We start from the raw sequence: 22,408 nt of genomic DNA, 5'->3' as shown, positions 1-22,408 counted from the left end.
CGAAAGTGATCTCTGCGTACGTTTGTGATCGACTGGACTGTGAGACTTAAAAGCTCTTATCACCCCCCTCACTGCAGCCTCATGCTCTCGTCTAAATTACAGGCGAGCTGCAGATCAAACAAGTCTACTGTTTGACATCAGGTATCGCGAGAGCAGATAACAGCACAGAAGGTACTTTGGTACTGTACTTTGCTCTTTTACTGCTTTTAATCATAAACAGGTGTGGTTTTAACCTCTCGCCATTTTACACACCAGTTTTAATGTGTCTACATTCGTTGAAAGTCAGTAACGTGTATGTTAACTTTGAGTAGAAATATGTTGATGGAGGTAAGTGTTTTGCATCACATACAGTAATTGTTACTTGACTCTGTGTTTCTAATAAAAATCATTTTTATAGTTAATAGTAAAAATAAACTTTTATATTCATTTAAACAATATCTTTTTAAAACATGCCTAATATTTATTAAGCTCTGTGACTGAATGGATTTTGTCAGAAGCAGTGCAGAGACTCACAGATTCAGACTTTGTGCTGATTTATAAAAGTATTAAACTTATGATCAAGATTATGATTCTTAGATTCAATAGATCCATTCAGTGTCTGTGGTGGTGATCAGATTCATTCAGAATCTGTGGTGGTGATCAGATTCATTCAGAATCTGTGGAGGTGATCAGATTCATTAGATTCATCAGAGTCTGTGGAGGTGATCAGATTCATCAGTGGAAATTCGACTGATGTGACTGAATGATTCATGGCTGATTCACAAACATTCAGAGATGGAGAAGATTCTCCAGGAGTCAGGTATTCTTTTTTAAGATTTTAAGATTTTATCTTAACACATGTGAATTACAAGTTACACAGTTTATTTCATATTTAGATTTAGCATATTACATTTTTTACATAGCCTATTTAAAGTCATTAATATAAATAACATTCTACATGTTTATACGATCAGTTAGTCTTTAATTAGAAAATCAAAAAGAAGTAAATATCTAATATAAATTAAACTGAGAAGCCCAAACCACAAATGACTGAAAACATCAGTTATTATTTACTGTATAATGTCTTGTTATAGATCAGACCATCAGAGGAAATCAGACCTATTTGAGATCAGCTGTGTGTCCATGAGGAGTGATGCATCTATGCATAAACCAATAGCATTTCAGGACAGAGAAACATCACCTGTTCTGAGGTACAACAGTTGTCTAATGATCAGCAAGATATTTTAAAATCTACTTTTGTGTATCTTTTAAATTCTTTGTCATTTCTTTGTAAAGTTATTTAAATTACACTGTCGAGTCAATTTTATTTATTTAGCACTTCTCAAAATTGTTCATTGTTTCAAAACAGCTTCACATGAAATAGAAACAAAAAATGCAGACAAAAAGAAAAGAAAAACAAAAGCAAAGCAGTTTTTAATTGTTTAGGATGAAGTAAAATAAGTTACTCAGATTGGTTTGTTTTTTAAATAATGTAATGAGTAGGAGTCAAACTATATTATAAACACAGTCTATGATGGAGTAGGTGGAGGTATTTTGTTACTTATAGAATAATGCAATAAGTAATACTCCAACTACAAACTATATCCTTGAATCCTGTCCAGAAATACATGGAGGCACTCAAAAGTATTTCCTAATAGAATGATGATAATCGTATAATAATAACACTAAAGTAAAGTAGCGATATATGTAAGATTATAACTGGACCATAATAATGAAAGCAGTAATATTGAAAAGATTAAATTGTTTTAACATATTATCATTATGTATAAATGTGCTACATCATAAACTTGCCTTGATTACTGCAAAATAATTCCTAGAAACCTGGAGAGATTTGACGAACATCTACAGCAGAAGAGATTAGACTCATCTGAGATCAGCTGTGTGTCCATGAAGAGTAATCAGTCTATAACATTTCAGGACAGAGAACCATCACCTGGTCTGAGGTACAACAGCTCTGTATAGATAAAGATATGATAATATACTCAAATATGTGTTCACAAACTGTTGAATAGTCTATTAATATCAGATTGTCTGAATGTCTTCTGTTTAAGGTCAATAATGTTGTCTGGATCAGACTCAGATCAAATAAGAGTGTATAAGAATCATGTTGTTAATTAATAAGAATCCAGCAGATATCACTTACACGACATTATTATTAGTATTACTAATTGTGCTTTTCTAATTTCTTTAACTGATGTGATAGTATCATGCATCTGTTTACAGTTATCATTGGCATCAGAAAACATTCAGATCAAATCTAAAAAAGAAGTTTGAGCGTTTGTGTGACGGAACATCAAGTGAAAGAAACCCAACACTACTGAATGAGATCTACACAGAGCTCTACATCACAGAAAGTGAAAGTGGAGAGATCAGTAATGAACATGAGGTGAGACAGATTGAGACACAATCCAGAAGAACAACAACAGAGGAGACACCAATCAAATGTAATGACATCTTTAAACCTTTACCTGAACAAGACAAACCCATCAGAAGTGTGCTGACAAAGGGAGTCGCTGGCATTGGAAAAACAGTCTCTGTACAGAAGTTCATTCTGGACTGGGCTGAAGAGAAAGAGAATCAGGACATCCACCTCATATTTCCACTTCCTTTCAGAGAGATCAATTTGATGAAGGACAAAACACTCAGTCTTTTAGATCTTCTTCATCATTTCTTCCCACAAACAAAAGAAATGGAAATCTTCAGTGATGAATATAAAGTGTTGTTCGTCTTTGATGGTTTGGATGAGTGTCGTCTGTCTCTGGATTTTCACAGCACTGTTAGGTTGTGTGATGTAAGTGAATCAACCTCAGTGGACGTGATGCTGACAAACCTCATTAAGGGGAATCTGTTTCCCTCTGCTCTCATCTGGATCACCTCCAGACCAGCAGCAGCTGATCTCATCCCCTCTGAGTGTGTTGATCGAGTCACAGAGGTACGAGGCTTCACTGATCCACAGAAGGAGGAATACATCAGGAAGAGAATCAGTGATGAGAGTCTGTCTGATCAAATCATCTCACACCTGAAGTCATCCAGGAGTCTCTACATCATGTGTCACATCCCAGTCTTCTGCTGGATTTCAGTCACTGTTCTAGAGAGAATATTGAGTGAAGCAGAGAGAAGAGAGATCCCCAAGACTCTCACTCAAATGTACACACACTTCCTGATCATTCAGACAAACATTAAACATCAGAAGGACTATGAGAAGAAAGATGAAGACATGATCTTCAAACTGGGGAAACTAGCTTTTAAGCAGCTTGTGAAAGGCAATCTGATCTTCTATGATGAAGACTTGAGAGAGTGTGGCATTGATGTAGAAGAAGCATCAGTGTACTCAGGATTGTGTACTCAGATCTTCAGAGAGGAGTTTGGTTTGTATCAGGGTAAAGTTTACTGCTTTGTTCATCTCAGCATCCAGGAACATCTAGCAGCTCTTTATGCACACATCTCCATCACAAACTACAACAGAAATGTGTTTGATCAAAGTCATAAGGCAGGTTGCTTTTGTAAAATGTTGAGCAGATTTAAACCTAAATCATCAGAACAGGATTCATTATCTGTGTTGCATCAGCGAGCTGTAAATAAATCTTTAAAGAGTAAGAATGGACATCTGGATCTTTTCCTACGTTTTCTTCTGGGTCTTTCACTGAAGTCCAATCAGATTCTCTTACAGCATCTACTGACACAGATGAGAAGTCGCAACTACATGAAAGAGGAAACTGTTAAGTACATTAAACAGAAGATGAATGAGAATCGGTCTACAGAGAAATCCATCAATCTGATTCACTGTCTGAATGAAATGGGTGATGATTCACTGCTGCAGGAGATTCAAGATTTTGTGACATCTTATTCAGTAGGACAGACCAAACTCTCTTCTTCACAGTGGGCAGCTTTAGTTTTTGTGTTGTTGACGTCTGGGCAGCATTTGGATGAACTTGATCTAAATAAATTTATTGGAGATAAAAATAAAGCAGATGAAGTTTTTGTGAAACTGCAGCCTCTGATTAAAGAAACCAAAAAAATCAAGTAAGTAAAATTAATGGTTAAAATATGAATGCATATTGAATACTTACTTTAGGAGAATTCCTTCCATTTCTAACAAAAGATTGTCAAGTGTTTTATTTTCTTTTTGTTGTATATAAATCATCAGCCGACCTCAAAAGCAGATCTTTTAGTGGTGGTCTCTCAGACACGGCTTAACACTCTGGGGTTGACTGTGGCACAGGCGCCGCAAACTCTTTATTTTTCAATCACTCCGCAAAGAGACTTAGATTCCTCTGCTGATTTTGGACATACAGATATGATTTATACATCATTTAAAACGTTAAAGTGTCTAGTTTTTTTTCTATCCACTCCCAATAAAAACAGAATGTTGTGCTTTTCGCAAAATTAAGAAAATAAAAATGATGCGCGTTTTGTTCTCTCTCCCTCAGTGAAGTCCTTTCAGAAACGTGTCAGAAAATTAAACTGTAACTTAACGAATCCTTGTCATAACAAAAGATAAATGTCTACATAATGCTTGGAATGTCTCCTTTTAAATGATGTGAGATCGAAAACCAACACATCCTCACCCCATGTCGTCAATATTTGACGACACTTGACCATTCGTCAATATGTGACGGGGAGCGTATACCTTTCGCGTCATTTTTTGACGAACTGGGGACTTCAATACTATTACGTCCGTTGCATTCTCTTTCCTATTTTCTTACCATTTTCGCGTCGGTTTAGGGTTAGATTACGCAAAATTAAACAGTGTACGCGAAATTAAACAGTTGTCACCTGGCGTTGGGGTTAGAGTTAGGTACGACAGTTGTCACCTGGCGTTGGGGTTAGAGTTAGGTTTGGGTAGGGATGTCATTATGTAAATCTAACCCTAAACCGACGCGAAAATGGTAAGAAAATAGGAAAGAGAATGCAACGGATGTAATAGTATTGAAGTGCCCAGTTCGTCAAAAAATGACGCGAAAGGTATACCCTCCCCGTCACATATTGACGAATGGTCAAGTGTCGTCAAATATTGACGACATGGGGTGAGGATGGGTTGCGAAAACAGATATTACACAGATAATACACACACACCCACACACACACACACACACACACACACACATATATATATATATATATATATATATATATATATATATATATATATATATATATATATATATATATATATATATATATATATATATATATATATATATATATACACACATATACATATATACATATACATTATACACACACACACACACACACACACACACACATATACACATATATATATATATATATATATATATATATATATATATGTGTGTGTATGTATGTGTGTATGTGTGTATGTAGAGCTGGGCATAGATTAATCTAGATTAATCTCATACAAAATAAAAGTAACTTTTTGCATAACATATGAGTTTGTGCTGTGTGTAATTTTTATGTATATATAAATACACACACATTCCTGTATGTATTTAAGAAACATTTACATGTGTATATATATTTATTTATATTTTTAAATATTCTAAATTATATATAAATAAAAAAACTATATTTAAATAAAACATTTCTTAAATGTATTTATAAAACGGTTAGTTCCAATCCTTGATTCTGATTGGTCAATAGGTGTGCTTTATTCACGATAAAACACTGCTATGACTGCTTCAACCAACGGTTCTATTTAATATCACTGCGTCCTTAGCAACACCCTTAGCAACACATAAACATATAATGAGACAAAGTCTGAGAACAGTTTGTTGTTTTTATTTGAGCTTTCATGTTGTTGTTCGCAGTCAGGGACTATTTTTTCTAGCGGAAGGAATGCTTTTATTGATTTAACTTCATGAAAGTTGCACTAATATTTTTTTTAACTTTAATATTGTGTGGTAACCGTTTTATAAAAGCAATAAGGTACTCGAGGCAAGTGCTGTATCGTGAATAAGTAACGGCTGAAGGGGTTGCAGGCACTCCGCTTCGCGTATATATATACATACATATCACGCATAAAAAATTTTCTCTCAAAAATACAAACATGTACATACATATAATATTGTTGCCCAGTTTGTGCTGAATACAGTGTTATGAGACTTTTGTCATTAATATGTTTTTAAGCAACTAAAAAAATGCACAAATGTCAGTGCATGTCAAAACTTCCCTAGGGCCCTAAAACCCCCTTAGACCCCAGAGGGTTAAGTCTAGACTCAGACGTGTGCTTGAGCTGTTATAACTAAAAACCAGTTTGCAATGAAAGATCTTTATATCAGTGCCATTGTTTTGTTAAAAGGGAGAGCTTAATAATGTTTTTAAATCTCTCATTTCTTTAAAAAAATACAATAAATAAATGTTATATAGACGGTTTAATCCGACGCACATGATACACGTCTGGATCCGAACTTTACTTCCGGTTTCGTTTTTTTTAATGGTCTGACTAGCTAAACTGATCTCTTGAACAAATGCCTCGTCGAAAATAACAAATGTTTTGGTTTCCTAGGTAATCTGTTGTTTTTTTGCTTGTTATATAAATAAACTACGTTTAAAGTACTTTGTGGTTATTTAGCGGAGTTTACCGGAAGTTACGCGCGGACCTCGACAGCCGCTTGTTTATGTTGTTACTGCTGAAACCGTCTATGGGCCCTATTTTAACGATCTGAAACGCAAGTGCGAAGCGCAAAGCGCAAGTGACTTTGTGGGTGGATCTTGGGCGCTGTTGCTATTTTCCCGGTGGGAGAAATGAGTCTTGCGCCTGGCGCAAATCAATAAGGGGTTGGTCTGAAGTAGGTTCATTATTCATAGGTGTGGTTTGGGCGTAACATCAAATAAACCAATCAGAACGCTATCCAACATTCCCTTTAAACGCAAGGGCGCAAGTTCCATGGCGGGTTGCTATTATAATGACGGATTTACCAGGCGCACGCCAGGAGCGGTTCACAGCCGACGAGACCCACGTTCTTGTAAGAGCAGTCAAAGACAGAGAAGTTGTTTTGTATGGGGATGGGAGAAACCCGCCCAAATCAGCGTCGGTTAAACAGGCGTGAGAGGAAATAGCCACAATTGTCTCATCAGCTGCGCCAAGCACTAAAATGATGTCAGGAGACGGGGGATCCCAAGCATGCCAGCATAAATCGGGCACACCGGGCACACAGGAGGACATCGCTGCGTCCACCCTCACTGCTGAAAGGGTTTGGGGGCTTGGAAATCGGACCCAAGAAACGCAAGCAAGGTCCAACCCCAAAGTACACTTACAAATCAAGTTCATATACATTAAGGTTTCTTATGAAAACATTTTAATTATTATTTAGATAAAATAAACGTAATACAGCCACACAACAAACTTATGAAAATATTTTAATCGTTATTTGCATGAAAATGTTTTAACGCTGCCACACAAAATAAATAAAAACTATCACCACAATGCTCACCACAATGATTTCCCTTATCTCATGTATTAATTTTTTTTATTGTAACAATTTATGATTTGCAAAAATAACTGTTGCATCTGTGTAGATTAGATAAGCAATGCGCCTTGTGCACGCTATACATTATGGTCAAGCATGCGCCCTTAAAATAGCATTATGAACTACGCGCAAGGCGTCACTGACTTTAGACTAGGTTTTTTTGGTTAGTAGCGCAATAGTTTTTTGAAACTGCAAAATAGCATAAGAGATGGTTTGCGCCGGAGCACGCCTCCTTTTTTTGCGCTGAACCGCCCAGGTAGCGCAAGTTCATTCCCTAGTTTGCCGACGTGCGTCTGTGGAGGGAAAAACCCGCTGTGCGCCGGTGCAAAATACGAAATGTTACATGCGTCACTGACAAAGTCAATTGCACTGGGTGCAAGATAGGGCCCTATATATGCTATATACATCTCCTCTCATCCTAGTTAAACCCACCAGTTTTCTAAGCTAACAGACTGTATTAGCCATATTAGTGACATTGTCTGCACTTGGGATCTCTCGTCCGTGTTCCTGACAGTCAACAAAGTGAACAAAGAATACTATTAATACAAAAACACTGAAAACAAAAGCCCACGTGGGGACAAAACAACAAGGTTTTACCAAGAGACTGACTAAACACTAATACTTGACAAGACTTTGATATAAACATAGACAGGATAACACATGAACAATACCCAGCACGGGACCGCCCAGGCAGCGCAAGTTCATTCCCTAGTTTGCCAACGTGCGTCTGTGGAGGGAAAAACCCGCTGTGCGCCGGTGCAAAATACGAAATGTTACATGCATCACTGACAAAGTCAATTGCGCTGGGTGCAAGATAGGGCCCTATATGTGCTATATACATCTCCTCTCATCCTAGTTAAACCCACCAGTTTTCTAAGCTAACAGACTGTATTAGCCATATTAGTGACATTGTCTGCACTTGGGATCTCTCGTCCATGTTCCTGACAGTCAACAAAGTGAACAAAGAACACTATTAATACAAAAACACTGAAAACAAAAGCCCACGTGGGGACAAAACAACAAGGTTTTACCAAGAGACTGACTAAACACTAATACTTGACAAGACTTTGATATAAACATAGACAGGATAACACATGAACAATACCCAGCACGGGACAAAAGGCAAGAGGGGATTAAATAGGAAAAACTAAACAAGATACAATGAAAAAACAGGTGAGGGGAATGAACTAGTGATGTTAGGTTCTTGAACAAATCGTTCTTTTGTCGAGCCGGTTCACAAATCGAACTGAATCGAACTTTAGTTTTGGGCATAGGTTCTGGGTTGATGACGCAGGACGCACAGCCGAAATAGCACGTCGAACTAAAAAAGAATCGAACGAAGTTTGTCGATGATTGCCGAGGCGAGGATTGCCGATGATTCTGACGGATGAGTTGCTGACACTGCGTCTGAATCACAGTCTATGGTGAATCACAGAGGATTTGAACGAGCCTGATATGCGAAGTTTCTTGTTTTATTAGTTTCTTGATATGTTTGTTTTATTAAAAATCTTTAGTTTTAGTACAATTTATTGTGCATGCAAATCATATTGTAGTTGTTTAAGGAAGACCAATGAGTTTAAAAGACAAGTTTATTTATTCTTTATACTTACACATCCGCAATTGTGCACCAGTGTCTTTTAGGAATCTTATTCAAGTTGTAGGCTAGTCAAAACTGGTCAGTTGTATCTGGCATTTACGATCCGCGATTGAAACTGTGACCACAAACATTACTAACTTGTGAATGAAAGGAAATAAATCAGCTATGCCTTCACAAAAACAACTTTTTTAACATTCAAACGTATTTGAATGTTTTAATATGTTGACACAAACAACTTTATTTGAATATTTCATTGATACAAGTCATTAGAAAATAAATACGTAGCAATGTCATTTCTTGATGATGCCAGGAACCGTTGAATCGGCTTTTTGAACCGGTTCAATGAGCCGAACTGTCCGAAAAGACCCGGTTCGCGGAAATGAATCGGACTTTGCATCACTAGAATGAACTAATGATTACAATTAAACAGGGAGAACAAGGAGGCGGAGACAAGAGATGAGACACCGAAGGCACATGACCCGATTCAGAAGATCATATGCCTTCACATAGAACATGAGGCTGTCAGAACCCTGCCATCATGACAAACATAAATATAAAACAAGACTCTTTGGCAGGATCCGGACAATAACTTCCTAATGCTAAACTCCAATAAGACAGAGAATCAAATCACTTCAAACAAAATCTGTCAGATTACAAGTTGCCCATAGATGGCTGCACTGTTGTGCCATCTTCCACATTCAAGAATTTAGGCGTGATGTTCGACAGCAATCTATTCTTTGATGGTTATATCTCCAACATCTGCCGCACAGCATTCTTTCATCCTAGAAATATCTAAAAAATATGTGATGTGCTGTCTGCATCAGATACTGAGAAGCTTATCCATGTTTTTATGAACTCAAGAATAGACAATTGTAACTCGTTACTCAGGGGTGATACACAAATCAGGTAAACAAGCTTCAGCTGGTTCAAAACACCACTGCAAGATTACTTATCTGATCTAAGAAGTATGACCACATAAGCCCAATTTTGGCATCTTTACACTGGTTGCCAGTTAAATATTGCATACATTTTAAAAGATTGCTAATCACCTATAAAGCCTTAAACGGCCTAGCACCTTTATATCTTTGAGAATTACTATTAGAATACAATCCATCACGTACACTGTGGTCACAAAATTCTAGTCACTTAATTATCCCTAGAATATCAAGTGTCCAAAGGTCCTTTTCCTACTAACCCCCTAAGCCCTGGAATGATTTACCAAAAAAAGTCTAAACCAGGGGTGTCCAATCCTGCTCCTGGAATGCCGGTGTCTCTGCAGAGTTTTATTCCAACCCTAATCAAACACACCTGATCCAGCTAATCAAGGTCTTACTAGGCAGACTAGATACTTTGAGGCATCTGTGTTGAGGGAAGTTTTAGCTAAACTCTGCAGGACACCGGCCCTCCAGGACCGACTTTGGACACCCCTGGTCTAAACTATAGACATTTCTCTTTAACAAAGCATTCTCAACATGTGCGGAACCGAGTAGATATTCAATCACTATACTGTATGTAACGGGATCTACTTTTATAACAATTATTTTTGAGAGACTTTTATTTTGACAAGCAGACTGGTTTACGTGCGAGTGGTGAGAGTGCACGAAGAAGAGCGCGCAGTAGAAAAAAGTAGAAGAGTAAGCTGAAGTGTGTGTCGTGTCGTGTCCGAGAAGCTCGTTCGATAAAGTTGCTTTAAGAGAACTAAATCGGAGTTTTGGTCGGACAGAGGACAGCACTGTGTTGTGGACTGTAAGTGTTTTACAGTTGAAGATTGTATTTTGACGATCGGTTCCCGAGAAGCTCAGCTGTTGCTGGAATGACGCAGTAACTTTATGCTGGCTGCAGGTACACGTTAAAGTGCTTAATATGTGAGTTTTCTTCTCGTATTTGTGACATTTTTGCTATATCTGACATATTTTTGCTGTGTCACGTTATTTACTTTACACTGAAGTGACGTTTTTGGTCCGGACGGATCACGTCGTTTTATTTTGTGGTTAACACGTGTCGTTACACGTGAGACAGCGGCTGCTGTATATAATCGCGATATAAAGCACTGTTTTGAGAAGATTTGAGTTTGAGTTTACCCTGCCATCCAAACGACATCTCAGCTGATTCATCTCGAGGGTGGTTCGTTTGTAATTCATCTCCTGTGTGATTCATCTGATCGATTTACCGTGATATTGCAACTGAAAGAGGCAACTAAGTTATATCTCTCGAGTTAATTTCAACGCACGCTACTTCAAGACAACGTATTTCACTCATCATTCTACAGACTGGTATTTCCTATTTGTTCCTTTTGAGATATTGTGGTTTGATGGACGGTACAGTTAAAACCTTAAAGTTGGGTTATAAAACTTAAAGTGAACTGTGGTTGAACATTTAACAGGGACATTCACCAGTGTTTTGGGTGTGAAATTGTGAATGCTCATTGAAACTGTTATTTTCTCACTGTTTTTGAATGTGATTGTGTTTCAAAAGGTAAATTAAGTGGTGTCGTTTAATTCAAAGTAAAGTTATAAGTAAAGTTACAGCTAAAAGGGAGATTGTAAGTGTTGTTGGTTATCACTTTTAAAGTGATTGACTCTATAGTGAATACATTGAAAGTGATTGGGTGACAGTACAAAGAAATTCACGTAATACACTTGTTTATGTAACTTTTTATTTATTTATTTTTTTGTTTGTTTTCATTCTTATTGAGTCATTACAAATAATTTCTTATTTGAGAAATTATACAGGAAATAAACAAAGTTTATATTTCTTTATACTTACCTGAAGTGTAATTGTAATCTTTAAGTGAAGTCTGTCAGGGAGTAAGGGCGTCTCACTTACCTTAATAGACCTGGGGAGGGAGGATTATGTGAATTTTATATATATAATTCTGTATCACATACACTTTTACTTCAGAAGGCTTTCTCGTGACGTTAAACTAACTGAAGCCTACCCTTGTCGGTCTGTAGGGGCGTTCACCCATAAGGTAGGAAACAGCATACATACTCTAGTGTGTACAGAGACTAAAAGCACTGGGTGCGGGGACAAAGATCCTTTCGTTACTCAGTCTTCCAGGGCAGCACTAATTTAATCCCTTACTAGACGAGAATAATTGTTCCCGTTACAAAATGGCGTCACGAACAGGATGCGTATAAGTACATTAAACTAGTCACACATCTCCAGGCCCACAAGTTGTTTGTCAAGAAAGAAGATGGCTGAACTCGAAGACTTAAGAAAAGAGATGGCGGAGATGCAAAGGCGATTTGCAGAGCAGTCGGGTGCCCTCGAACAAGCCCGAGCAGAACAAAGAGAAGCTCTCTCTCTCGCAAAGGTTGTAATTGAGAATCAGGCCTCTGCACAAACGTCTCCTGCTGCTATCTATATCCCACGAGATCGAAAACTACCTGAATTCAGTGGTTGCGGGTCAAAACCCGGCGAGTTAAGTATTGAAGAATGGGTGACATCGATGAAGTCTGCATTTCAAGTCATGAGGGTGCCCGCTGAGGACAGGGTCGAGCTAGTAAAACAGCACCTAAAAGATGAAGCCAAAGCCACAGTGAAGTTCATGATGGATGGAAAGGAGGAGACTGTTGATAACCTTTTCTCTGTTCTCCGTGACACCTATGGAGATAAAGTGCCCATTGGAACAAGGCTGAAAGATTTCTACGATCGTGCTCAGAATGCAGGAGAAACAATACGGTCCTACGCATATGACCTTCGAGAACGACTGAATCGTGTTCAGCGTCGAGAACCAAACAGAGTGGCTGATGTTGAAAACGTCCTGAAGGAACAGTTAGTGCTTGGCTTGAGAGATGACTTTCTACGACGCGAGATGAAGCGCAGGCTTAAATCTGAGCCAGGTCTAACTTTTGTACAGTTGATGCAAGCGGCAATTATCTGGTCGGAAGAGGAGGAGACGCAAACTTCTAGTAATGTAAGGTCCAGTACTCGAGCCAGAGGAGTGGTGAATGTTACCGCAGCACAAGATGCTCCTTCTGCCCTGTCGCTAGAGAAACTGCATGAAGCGATCCAGAAAATAGCTGCTCGTCAAGAGGAACTATATCAAGCTGTGTACGGAAAAGGAAGAAATAAGCCACAACCAAGCCAGCCTAAGAAACAACCGTTAAAAGACAGCGAAGGCCGGTATATTTGTTATTCATGTGGTGAACCTGGCCATACCAGCCGTTACTGTTCACAAACTGGCAATTTAAAGAGAGAACCCGCTCCACCTCAGCATGTGGATTCAGCTGAAATGTTAGAGGATGACTCAAGAGGAGCAGTGCAAAAAAGTCCGGGGCCGTCGTTGATTCGATGTCACACAGTAGAGTGGACGGCTGATGATACCGCTGAAAAACTGAGAGACAGCGCTTTTGGGGACTGCCTAGTCGTTGATGTGAAGATCGCCGGTGTCGGAACCAAATGCCTCCTGGATACAGGATCAGAGGTATCTACTATATCTGAGTCACACTTTAAGGAACACTTTGGAGAGCAAAAGCTAAAGCTATCCTCTGCATGTTGGGTCAAGCTAACTGCAGCCAATGGATTGGACATCCCTGTCTTAGGATGCCTGCAGGCCGATGTAGAGTGTCTTGGAAAAGTACTGCCTGGAAAATGTATATTCGTCCTCAATGACACAAGTCCAGATGTGAAAGAAATGAAAGGTGTCTCTGGAATCATCGGAATGAATATACTTAATGAAATTCAGTCTTTGTTTATCTCAGCAGAGGGAATGGAGAAAGTCAACAAGTACACTCGACAGGATGAGGCTCAGGTTCGAAGAGTGCTAGCCAGAGTGGAAAAGGAAGTAGGACCACAGGGACGTGATGGAAGGATTGGATATGTTAAGATTGCTGGAAAACAAGCTGTCACTATTCCCCCTCGTTGTGAGAAGGTGCTGGAGGGACGTTGTGGAGTGTCATCCAAGATAACGAGCCAAGTGCTAGTTGAGCCAACCGCTGGGACAAGTTTGCCAAAAGGGCTTTTAGTAGCACATGTTCTTGCTAGAACAGAAGATGGAAAGGTCCCTGTGCGTATGTTGAACTTGAGTGAAAAGACTGTTAGACTTGCTCCTCGATCCAGAGTCGCTTCTGTGTACAGACCAAAAGAGGTCATCACAAAGGATGTGCTTGAGTTTCAGGAAAATGACGGCGTACTTCATGTTAAAGAAATGGCAAGAGAAAATGGACCAGCCGATGAAACCTTGCTCGCACAGTTACCAGTTCCTATTGAAGTGAATTCTGAAGGGCTAACACAGGCTCAATTCAAAAAGCTAGTGGAGTTGCTAACAAAGCACAGAGACGTTTTCTCTAAGGATGACCAGGACTATGGCTATACTACAGCTGTCTTGCACAATATTCCTACCGGCGACGCACCACCAATAAAGCAGCGTCATCGCCGAATACCACCACACATATTCCAAGAAGTCAAAAGACATGTCCAGAATCTGGTGTTGCAAGGAATCCTCACAGAGAGTAGTAGTCCTTGGGCATCACCGGCAGTTATTGTCATGAAGAAGGACGGGAGCGTCCGTTTCTGTTGCGATTACAGAAAGCTAAACCAAGTGACGTGTAAGGATGCATATCCTCTTCCTAGGGTAGATGAGTCCCTAGATGCCTTGGGTAATGCCAAACTGTTTTCTACCCTAGATTTGACTGCTGGGTACTTCCAGGTAGCCATGAGTGATAAAGACAGAGAGAAGACGGCTGTTACTACCCCATTTGGCCTGTTCGAGTGGTCTCGGATGCCATTCGGGCTTTGTAATGCCCCAGCCACTTTTCAGCGCCTTATGGGGGTGGTTTTAGGTGACCTAGCCTTTGATGTTCTTCTTGTCTATCTGGACGATGTTATTGTCTTCTCTAAAGACTTTGAAAGCCACTGTGAGAGGTTGGAACTTGTCTTTAACCGTCTGAGACAGCATGGCCTAAAGCTAAAGCCAAGCAAGTGCTTTCTCCTACGAGCTGAAGTTAAGTTTTTGGGGCACCGAATTTCTGCAGAAGGAATAAAAGTGGATGACGAGAAGGTCAAAGCGCTGGAAATGTGGCCGAACCCCAAAAGTGTCAGGGAGGTTAGGCAAGTACTCGGATTTATGAGCTACTACCGAAAATTCGTCCCAAGGTTCGCTCAAATTGCTAAGCCTTTACATGCGTTGGTAGGAGGAGGAAAGAAGAACAAAACCCCAGTAGCTTTCGTCTGGAGTCAAGAATGTCAGATGGCATTAAATGAGTTGAAAAAGTGCTTGATGTCGCCCCCCATACTTGCGTACCCTGATTTCACTATGCCCTTTACACTTGCCACGGATGGGAGTCATCATGGATTAGGAGCTGTACTGAGCCAAAAACAAGGAGGAACTGAACGTGTTGTGGCGTACGCCAGCAGAGGTCTGAGAAGGTCAGAGAAGAATGACAAGAATTACAGCTCATTCAAGCTAGAACTGCTCGCCTTAAAGTGGGCAGTCACGGAAAAATTCAGAGAATACCTCATGTATTCAAAATTCACTGTCATTACGGACCACAACCCGCTGCGTTACCTTGACTCAGCTAACCTCGGAGCTGTTGAACAACGCTGGGCAGCACAGCTAGCGGAGTACAATTTTGAAGTAAGCTATAAACCTGGCCGCCTCAACACAAATGCAGATGCCTTATCAAGAATCCCTTCCAGGGAGGTTACAGAGAAAGATGATGATGATGGGAAAGATTTCATACAGCTGAGAGCTGATGAAGTGAGAGCATGCTTGTGGCCGGCAAAGAAAGTTGACCAAGAGGAATCAGTTGAAAAAGTGGCAGTTCAAGCGGCAATAAAAAGAGAAATGAGTGGTTACAGCTGGAGTGATATTGGAAAGCAACAGAGGAATGACCCTTTGATTTTTCCTATTCTTAAAGCAGTGACTGAGAATAAAAGACCAAGCAGAGTGGATCAGAATGGTATGGAACCAAGAATGAAAAAACTTGCCAGGGAATTCGACCGTCTTAAGCTGCGTCAGGGAGTACTGTTTAGACGCATTCTGGACCCTAGAGATGGAGAGGAGATCTGGCAGATAGTGGTGCCTGAACTTCTACAGCGTGAAGTGTATGAAAGTCAACACGAGCATGGAGGCCATTTCGGGGAGAGAAGTACCTTGAATAAGATGCGACGCAATTACTACTGGCCTACTATGTCTGCAGATGTTTCATGCTGGGTACGGCAGTGTAAAAGGTGTACGTTAGCCAAGGATGTTTTTCCCAGGCTTCGAGCTGCTATGACCTGTAGTAATGTCTCAGCCCCATTAGAGGTCCTCGCCATGGATTACACACAGCTTGAGCAATCCGCTGGAGGGTACGAAAATGTACTGGTCCTGACCGACATGTTCACCAGGTTCACAGTCGCTGTTCCTACTAAGAATCAGACAGCCAGCACCACGGCGAAAGCTCTGCTTAAGCACTGGTTTGTGAATTATGGTTGCCCAGCTCGTCTACATTCTGATCAGGGCAGGTGTTTCGAAGCCAACGTGATCAAAGAGCTTTGCAAACTTTATGGTATAGAGAAAAGTCGCACCAGCCCCTATCATCCACAGGGGAACTCTCAATGTGAGCGCTTTAATCGTACCATGCACGATCTATTAAGAACCTTGCCACCAGATAAGAAAAGAGATTGGAAGACACACTTACCAGAGCTGGTAATGGCATACAACAGCCATGTCCATTCATCCACTGGATATTCTCCATTCTATCTACTATTCGGAAGGGATGCACGTTTACCGATGGATGTGCTTGGAGAGAAGGATTTAGAAGAGGATGAGATTGATAACCTGGATGATTGGGTGAAGAGTCACCATACAAGATTGAAAACTGCTGTGGAGATCGCAAATGCAGCATCTCAAGAAGCTTCCAGGAGAAGAAAGAGGATATATGACCGCAAGTCGTATGGAGCTCTTGTGAGGCCTGGAGATCGGGTGCTATTGCGTAACCATAAGCCTAGGGGTAGAAACAAGATTCAAGATAAATGGGAAAACACACCATACATAGTGATAAAACAAAATCACGCAGACATACCTGTGTTTACCATTAAACCAGAAAAAGGGGGACTGACAAAAGTAGTACACCGGGATCAGCTCCGACATTGTTCGTTCCCGACACCTACGACACAACGTACACACCGACACAGAATGAGAGAACAATCAGATTCAGATACTGACATGTCAGACATTGTCTGCTTTCCAGAAACTGCACAACACCCTATTCACCATGCACACACCGGGGTGGATCAAGAGGGGTTAGGGGAAGTAGATCAACCTGAAGGTAATGAGGGTCAGGATGACATTTCTGATTTGGAGTTAAGAGAGCAAGATAATTCAGATGATGCAGATGTTTCTGAGAATGAAAGAGAAAGTGTCCCTGAACTAAGACGTTCTCAAAGACAAAGTAAGGGCACTTTACCTGTTAAGTACAGAGATGACTATGTTTTATAATAAGAGTCTACAACAAAAATAAGTTTTATGTTGTTGTTTCAGTATCTGGGATTATAAATGTATAATATTATGTTCCCCTAACATGTTGTTTGTATTTCAGAGATGAAGCTGCTGGAGATGTCGATGGAGTGGCAGGGTTTAGTGGGGGGGAATGTAACGGGATCTACTTTTATAACAATTATTTTTGAGAGACTTTTATTTTGACAAGCAGACTGGTTTACGTGCGAGTGGTGAGAGTGCACGAAGAAGAGCGCGCAGTAGAAAAAAGTAGAAGAGTAAGCTGAAGTGTGTGTCGTGTCGTGTCCGAGAAGCTCGTTCGATAAAGTTGCTTTAAGAGAACTAAATCGGAGTTTTGGTCGGACAGAGGACAGCACTGTGTTGTGGACTGTAAGTGTTTTACAGTTGAAGATTGTATTTTGACGATCGGTTCCCGAGAAGCTCAGCTGTTGCTGGAATGACGCAGTAACTTTATGCTGGCTGCAGGTACACGTTAAAGTGCTTAATATGTGAGTTTTCTTCTCGTATTTGTGACATTTTTGCTATATCTGACATATTTTTGCTGTGTCACGTTATTTACTTTACACTGAAGTGACGTTTTTGGTCCGGACGGATCACGTCGTTTTATTTTGTGGTTAACACGTGTCGTTACACGTGAGACAGCGGCTGCTGTATATAATCGCGATATAAAGCACTGTTTTGAGAAGATTTGAGTTTGAGTTTACCCTGCCATCCAAACGACATCTCAGCTGATTCATCTCGAGGGTGGTTCGTTTGTAATTCATCTCCTGTGTGATTCATCTGATCGATTTACCGTGATATTGCAACTGAAAGAGGCAACTAAGTTATATCTCTCGAGTTAATTTCAACGCACGCTACTTCAAGACAACGTATTTCACTCATCATTCTACAGACTGGTATTTCCTATTTGTTCCTTTTGAGATATTGTGGTTTGATGGACGGTACAGTTAAAACCTTAAAGTTGGGTTATAAAACTTAAAGTGAACTGTGGTTGAACATTTAACAGGGACATTCACCAGTGTTTTGGGTGTGAAATTGTGAATGCTCATTGAAACTGTTATTTTCTCACTGTTTTTGAATGTGATTGTGTTTCAAAAGGTAAATTAAGTGGTGTCGTTTAATTCAAAGTAAAGTTATAAGTAAAGTTACAGCTAAAAGGGAGATTGTAAGTGTTGTTGGTTATCACTTTTAAAGTGATTGACTCTATAGTGAATACATTGAAAGTGATTGGGTGACAGTACAAAGAAATTCACGTAATACACTTGTTTATGTAACTTTTTATTTATTTATTTTTTTGTTTGTTTTCATTCTTATTGAGTCATTACAAATAATTTCTTATTTGAGAAATTATACAGGAAATAAACAAAGTTTATATTTCTTTATACTTACCTGAAGTGTAATTGTAATCTTTAAGTGAAGTCTGTCAGGGAGTAAGGGCGTCTCACTTACCTTAATAGACCTGGGGAGGGAGGATTATGTGAATTTTATATATATAATTCTGTATCACATACACTTTTACTTCAGAAGGCTTTCTCGTGACGTTAAACTAACTGAAGCCTACCCTTGTCGGTCTGTAGGGGCGTTCACCCATAAGGTAGGAAACAGCATACATACTCTAGTGTGTACAGAGACTAAAAGCACTGGGTGCGGGGACAAAGATCCTTTCGTTACTCAGTCTTCCAGGGCAGCACTAATTTAATCCCTTACTAGACGAGAATAATTGTTCCCGTTACATGTACATACTGTACATTATACTTGCATTACATACGTACAGCCCCTATGCTAATGGAATTTTTGTTTCTCATTCCCTGTCTCATCCTCGATCCTGACGACACTGAGACTACGGGTGTTTTCACACTGACACGGTTTAGGTCATCCCAAATGAGCTTTCGGCCCGAGTACGGTTCATTTGGGACAGTGTGAACACAACCATGTTATGGTATCTCTCAAGGATTTCTTAAGCTGACATTAACTTAACTTCAAACTCTCATCTATACATTTCATCATTACGACGCTCACTAGTATTGGTTAATCTTAGACGCTTTACTGTGCTTCTTATGTTGTCCACATTTTCTGTGTTTTCTCCTGCTGTTTTAATGTAAAGCTGATTTAATACAATTAAAAAATTATGAAAAGCACTATATAAATAACATTTAATTGAAATGACAGTTATGTTTTTGTGAGGTATGTTTGTAAAAACAAATTAATCTCCTAATATGTGACCAGTCACGGAAAGTAGTGACACAAGTCAGATCTGGGCCATTTTGAGTAATTCACAGATTCTGAAAGTGCATATAATCTGTGAAATATAGATATATAGTCTATTGTTTACATCAGATTTCGCATGAATGTCTGGTAATAGTATACAATATACAATCTGAGGACTATTTACATCGTAACATGTAAGGGTATATGAGATTACACTCCGGTAATTAACGTTCCGTTAAACACATGAACCCGCCTTCAAAGTTGATATTTAACCCCCTGGGGTCCAAAAACGCGGGGCCGCGTTTTGACGCATTTTTTCCTGTTTCCTGTGACATCCACTTAAAATACTCCGTCATTCATAATCATACACATACACATCATTCGAAACTGTGAAGTCTCTACTTTAATGTGAGTGCCTTCATAATAACAACAAAACTGTGTGCTTTTGGCAAATAAAGAAAATAAACAGGGAGTGCATTTCGACATCTCTGTCTCCTTGACCATTTTCCTCAAACACGTTTCAAACATGAACTGATAACTCCGCCAATACTTGTCACACGAACATGATACATATGTCTAAAGAAAGCCTGAAATGTCTACTTTTACATGATGTAATTAAAATCTGAAGAACTCATTGTCTGTTTGTGTAATCGACATGTAAGTAAAGAGAGGTACAGTTTTTCTGGCTCGACCTCATTAGCGCTAATGTAATCCCACCTTCCCTTGTGCGCGCCATTCATATGGAAATTACCTGATGCGGGCTATGCAAACAAGATCAACGCCCACAAACAATGCTTTAAGAAGCAGCGAGTTTTGACAGTTTCATCCACTTATCAACGCATTCGGAAGATGACACGCTTTACAGGTGAGGAAGCTCTATGCTCATGGACAGCGAGGAAGAAGAGTTCACTGTTTCTTCAGACGAAGAGCAGGACTCCGACGATGAACGTTTGTATTTTGAAGAGCGACTTGATCCAGCTGAGGATATAATTTCTGAAGAGTAAGTTTTACCTACATTTGTTGAAATGTTGTGTAACTTTTATATACTGTATACTGACTGTTTGCAAGCAGATATTCATAATGACTTTATAAAAAACGTCTCGTAATTGGCAATTTGTATTAACATTAAAATTATAGTTCTTACATTAAACCGTATGCTGATAAGTGTAATGTGAATGTTATAAAGCAATATCACTACTATAACTATAGTGTCCATGCCGACTTATCAATAAGCCTTCTTTATTTGCTCGTAACATTGTGCTGTAAATGAGCCCGAAGATATGTCATGCGTTAAACAGTATGATTGTATGGTGTAAATATTCAATATGTCATAAAACAATATCACTATTTAGAATATATTTTGACTAGTGTGTTTATGCCTCAACAAGTCTTGTTTACGCGACTATCTGTTCGGGTGTAAATGTATCGATGTAGTATCGATGTGCTGTAAATGTGTCCGGAGATTTGTAATGTGTTAATGTTTAGCCATAAATATGTCCGGTAATGGCCCGTTAACAAAGATATACCGCATCTATGTACCCAAATATCTTATCTCAACTATGCTTTACCGCCTTAGTATTGCTTTATAAGTTTGTTACTGTGGAGAATACATTATATTAATTATTAAAAACTTTTGTAGGAATGTGGCAGCATCACTCTCCTCTTCAGCGGGCATTTGCAGAAATGCGACGGACATTCATACAGGGTAAGTCACATTTGCGGGCTTTTCTGTTTTATTAGTAGACTTTTACTGATGTTTTGCGTAGTAATTTGGAAAATACAAGATGTATATATATAAACATATCTGTATTTTCCGAAAATACATGATACAAATAATGTTTTTAATTTTTTTTTAGTAACGTGGCTTCATCATCATTTACTCGCACGGGGGCATGCAGAAACGAACCCGAAATAAATAAAGTGATACAATTTATATATATATTTTTTAAGGTAAAATGTAAGGCAAAATTTGTTTAATTATTCCTCATAACATTTTTATGCCACGATCTACAGAACATCACACAAAAAAACATTTTGAGAACTAAACCTAAAAAATAACAAAGGTGATCCTGCCTTGGAAACCCCGGCTACAATTTAGTATTTTTATTTAATTCGGAGATTAAGCGCGTCAAAGCCATGACCAAAAAAAGACAAATGACAAATAATTTGTGATTGTTACTGTAAATGATAAAAACTATAAGCTATAATGTATACAATTCATTAAACGTTAATTTATAACAAGAAAAACACTGAAATTAATGATTTTATAGACACTCCGCGTTATTGTTTAGCACATAAATACCTGCTTGCTTGCTTTGACTTTGATCATCTCTGTATTCACTTTAGATACAGAAAGACCTGATGATATTATTTATTTCAGGAATCTCTTTGCTATCATTTGAAAGTGAACACCGACCATAATAGATAACCACTCGGTTTTAAATACATTTTAAAACTTATGCCCGCCGCAAAACATCCGTTTTGTAATGTTTAGTTTGATGAAATTCTAAATATGAGACGCAGAGCACCTATAGCACGTTCGGCAAAATTGCATGCGCAAACATGGCCAGAACGCAATAGCGCAACATCGATAGAACGAAAAACAATCCAAAATGTACAGACTTAAATTATATCAGAATTTACGTTTATAATAAATACATTTTTTAAATCAAATAAGGTCAGAAGTAACAACGTGCAGAACAA

General features: G+C 39.0%; 1 protein-coding gene across 2 annotated transcripts in view; it reads left to right on the top strand.

The window, feature by feature from the left end:
- Positions 1–237: 237 nt before the first annotated feature.
- Positions 238–22,408, top strand: part of LOC141363261 (NACHT, LRR and PYD domains-containing protein 3-like) — an 82,219-nt gene continuing 60,048 nt past the window's right edge. For both annotated transcript variants that reach the window (XM_073865875.1, XM_073865874.1), the window contains exons 1-5: positions 238–327; positions 577–799; positions 1,074–1,190; positions 1,818–1,943; positions 2,224–4,023. In XM_073865875.1, the coding sequence (XP_073721976.1) occupies positions 750–799; positions 1,074–1,190; positions 1,818–1,943; positions 2,224–4,023 (2,093 nt within the window). In that variant the 5' untranslated portion in view covers positions 238–327; positions 577–749. The remainder of the gene's footprint in view (positions 328–576; positions 800–1,073; positions 1,191–1,817; positions 1,944–2,223; positions 4,024–22,408) is intronic.

Source organism: Misgurnus anguillicaudatus, unplaced genomic scaffold (assembly GCF_027580225.2).
Source record: "Misgurnus anguillicaudatus unplaced genomic scaffold, ASM2758022v2 HiC_scaffold_33, whole genome shotgun sequence".
Taxonomy (NCBI): Eukaryota; Metazoa; Chordata; class Actinopteri; order Cypriniformes; family Cobitidae; genus Misgurnus; species Misgurnus anguillicaudatus.
This window is presented reverse-complemented; position numbering and strand designations above follow the sequence as displayed.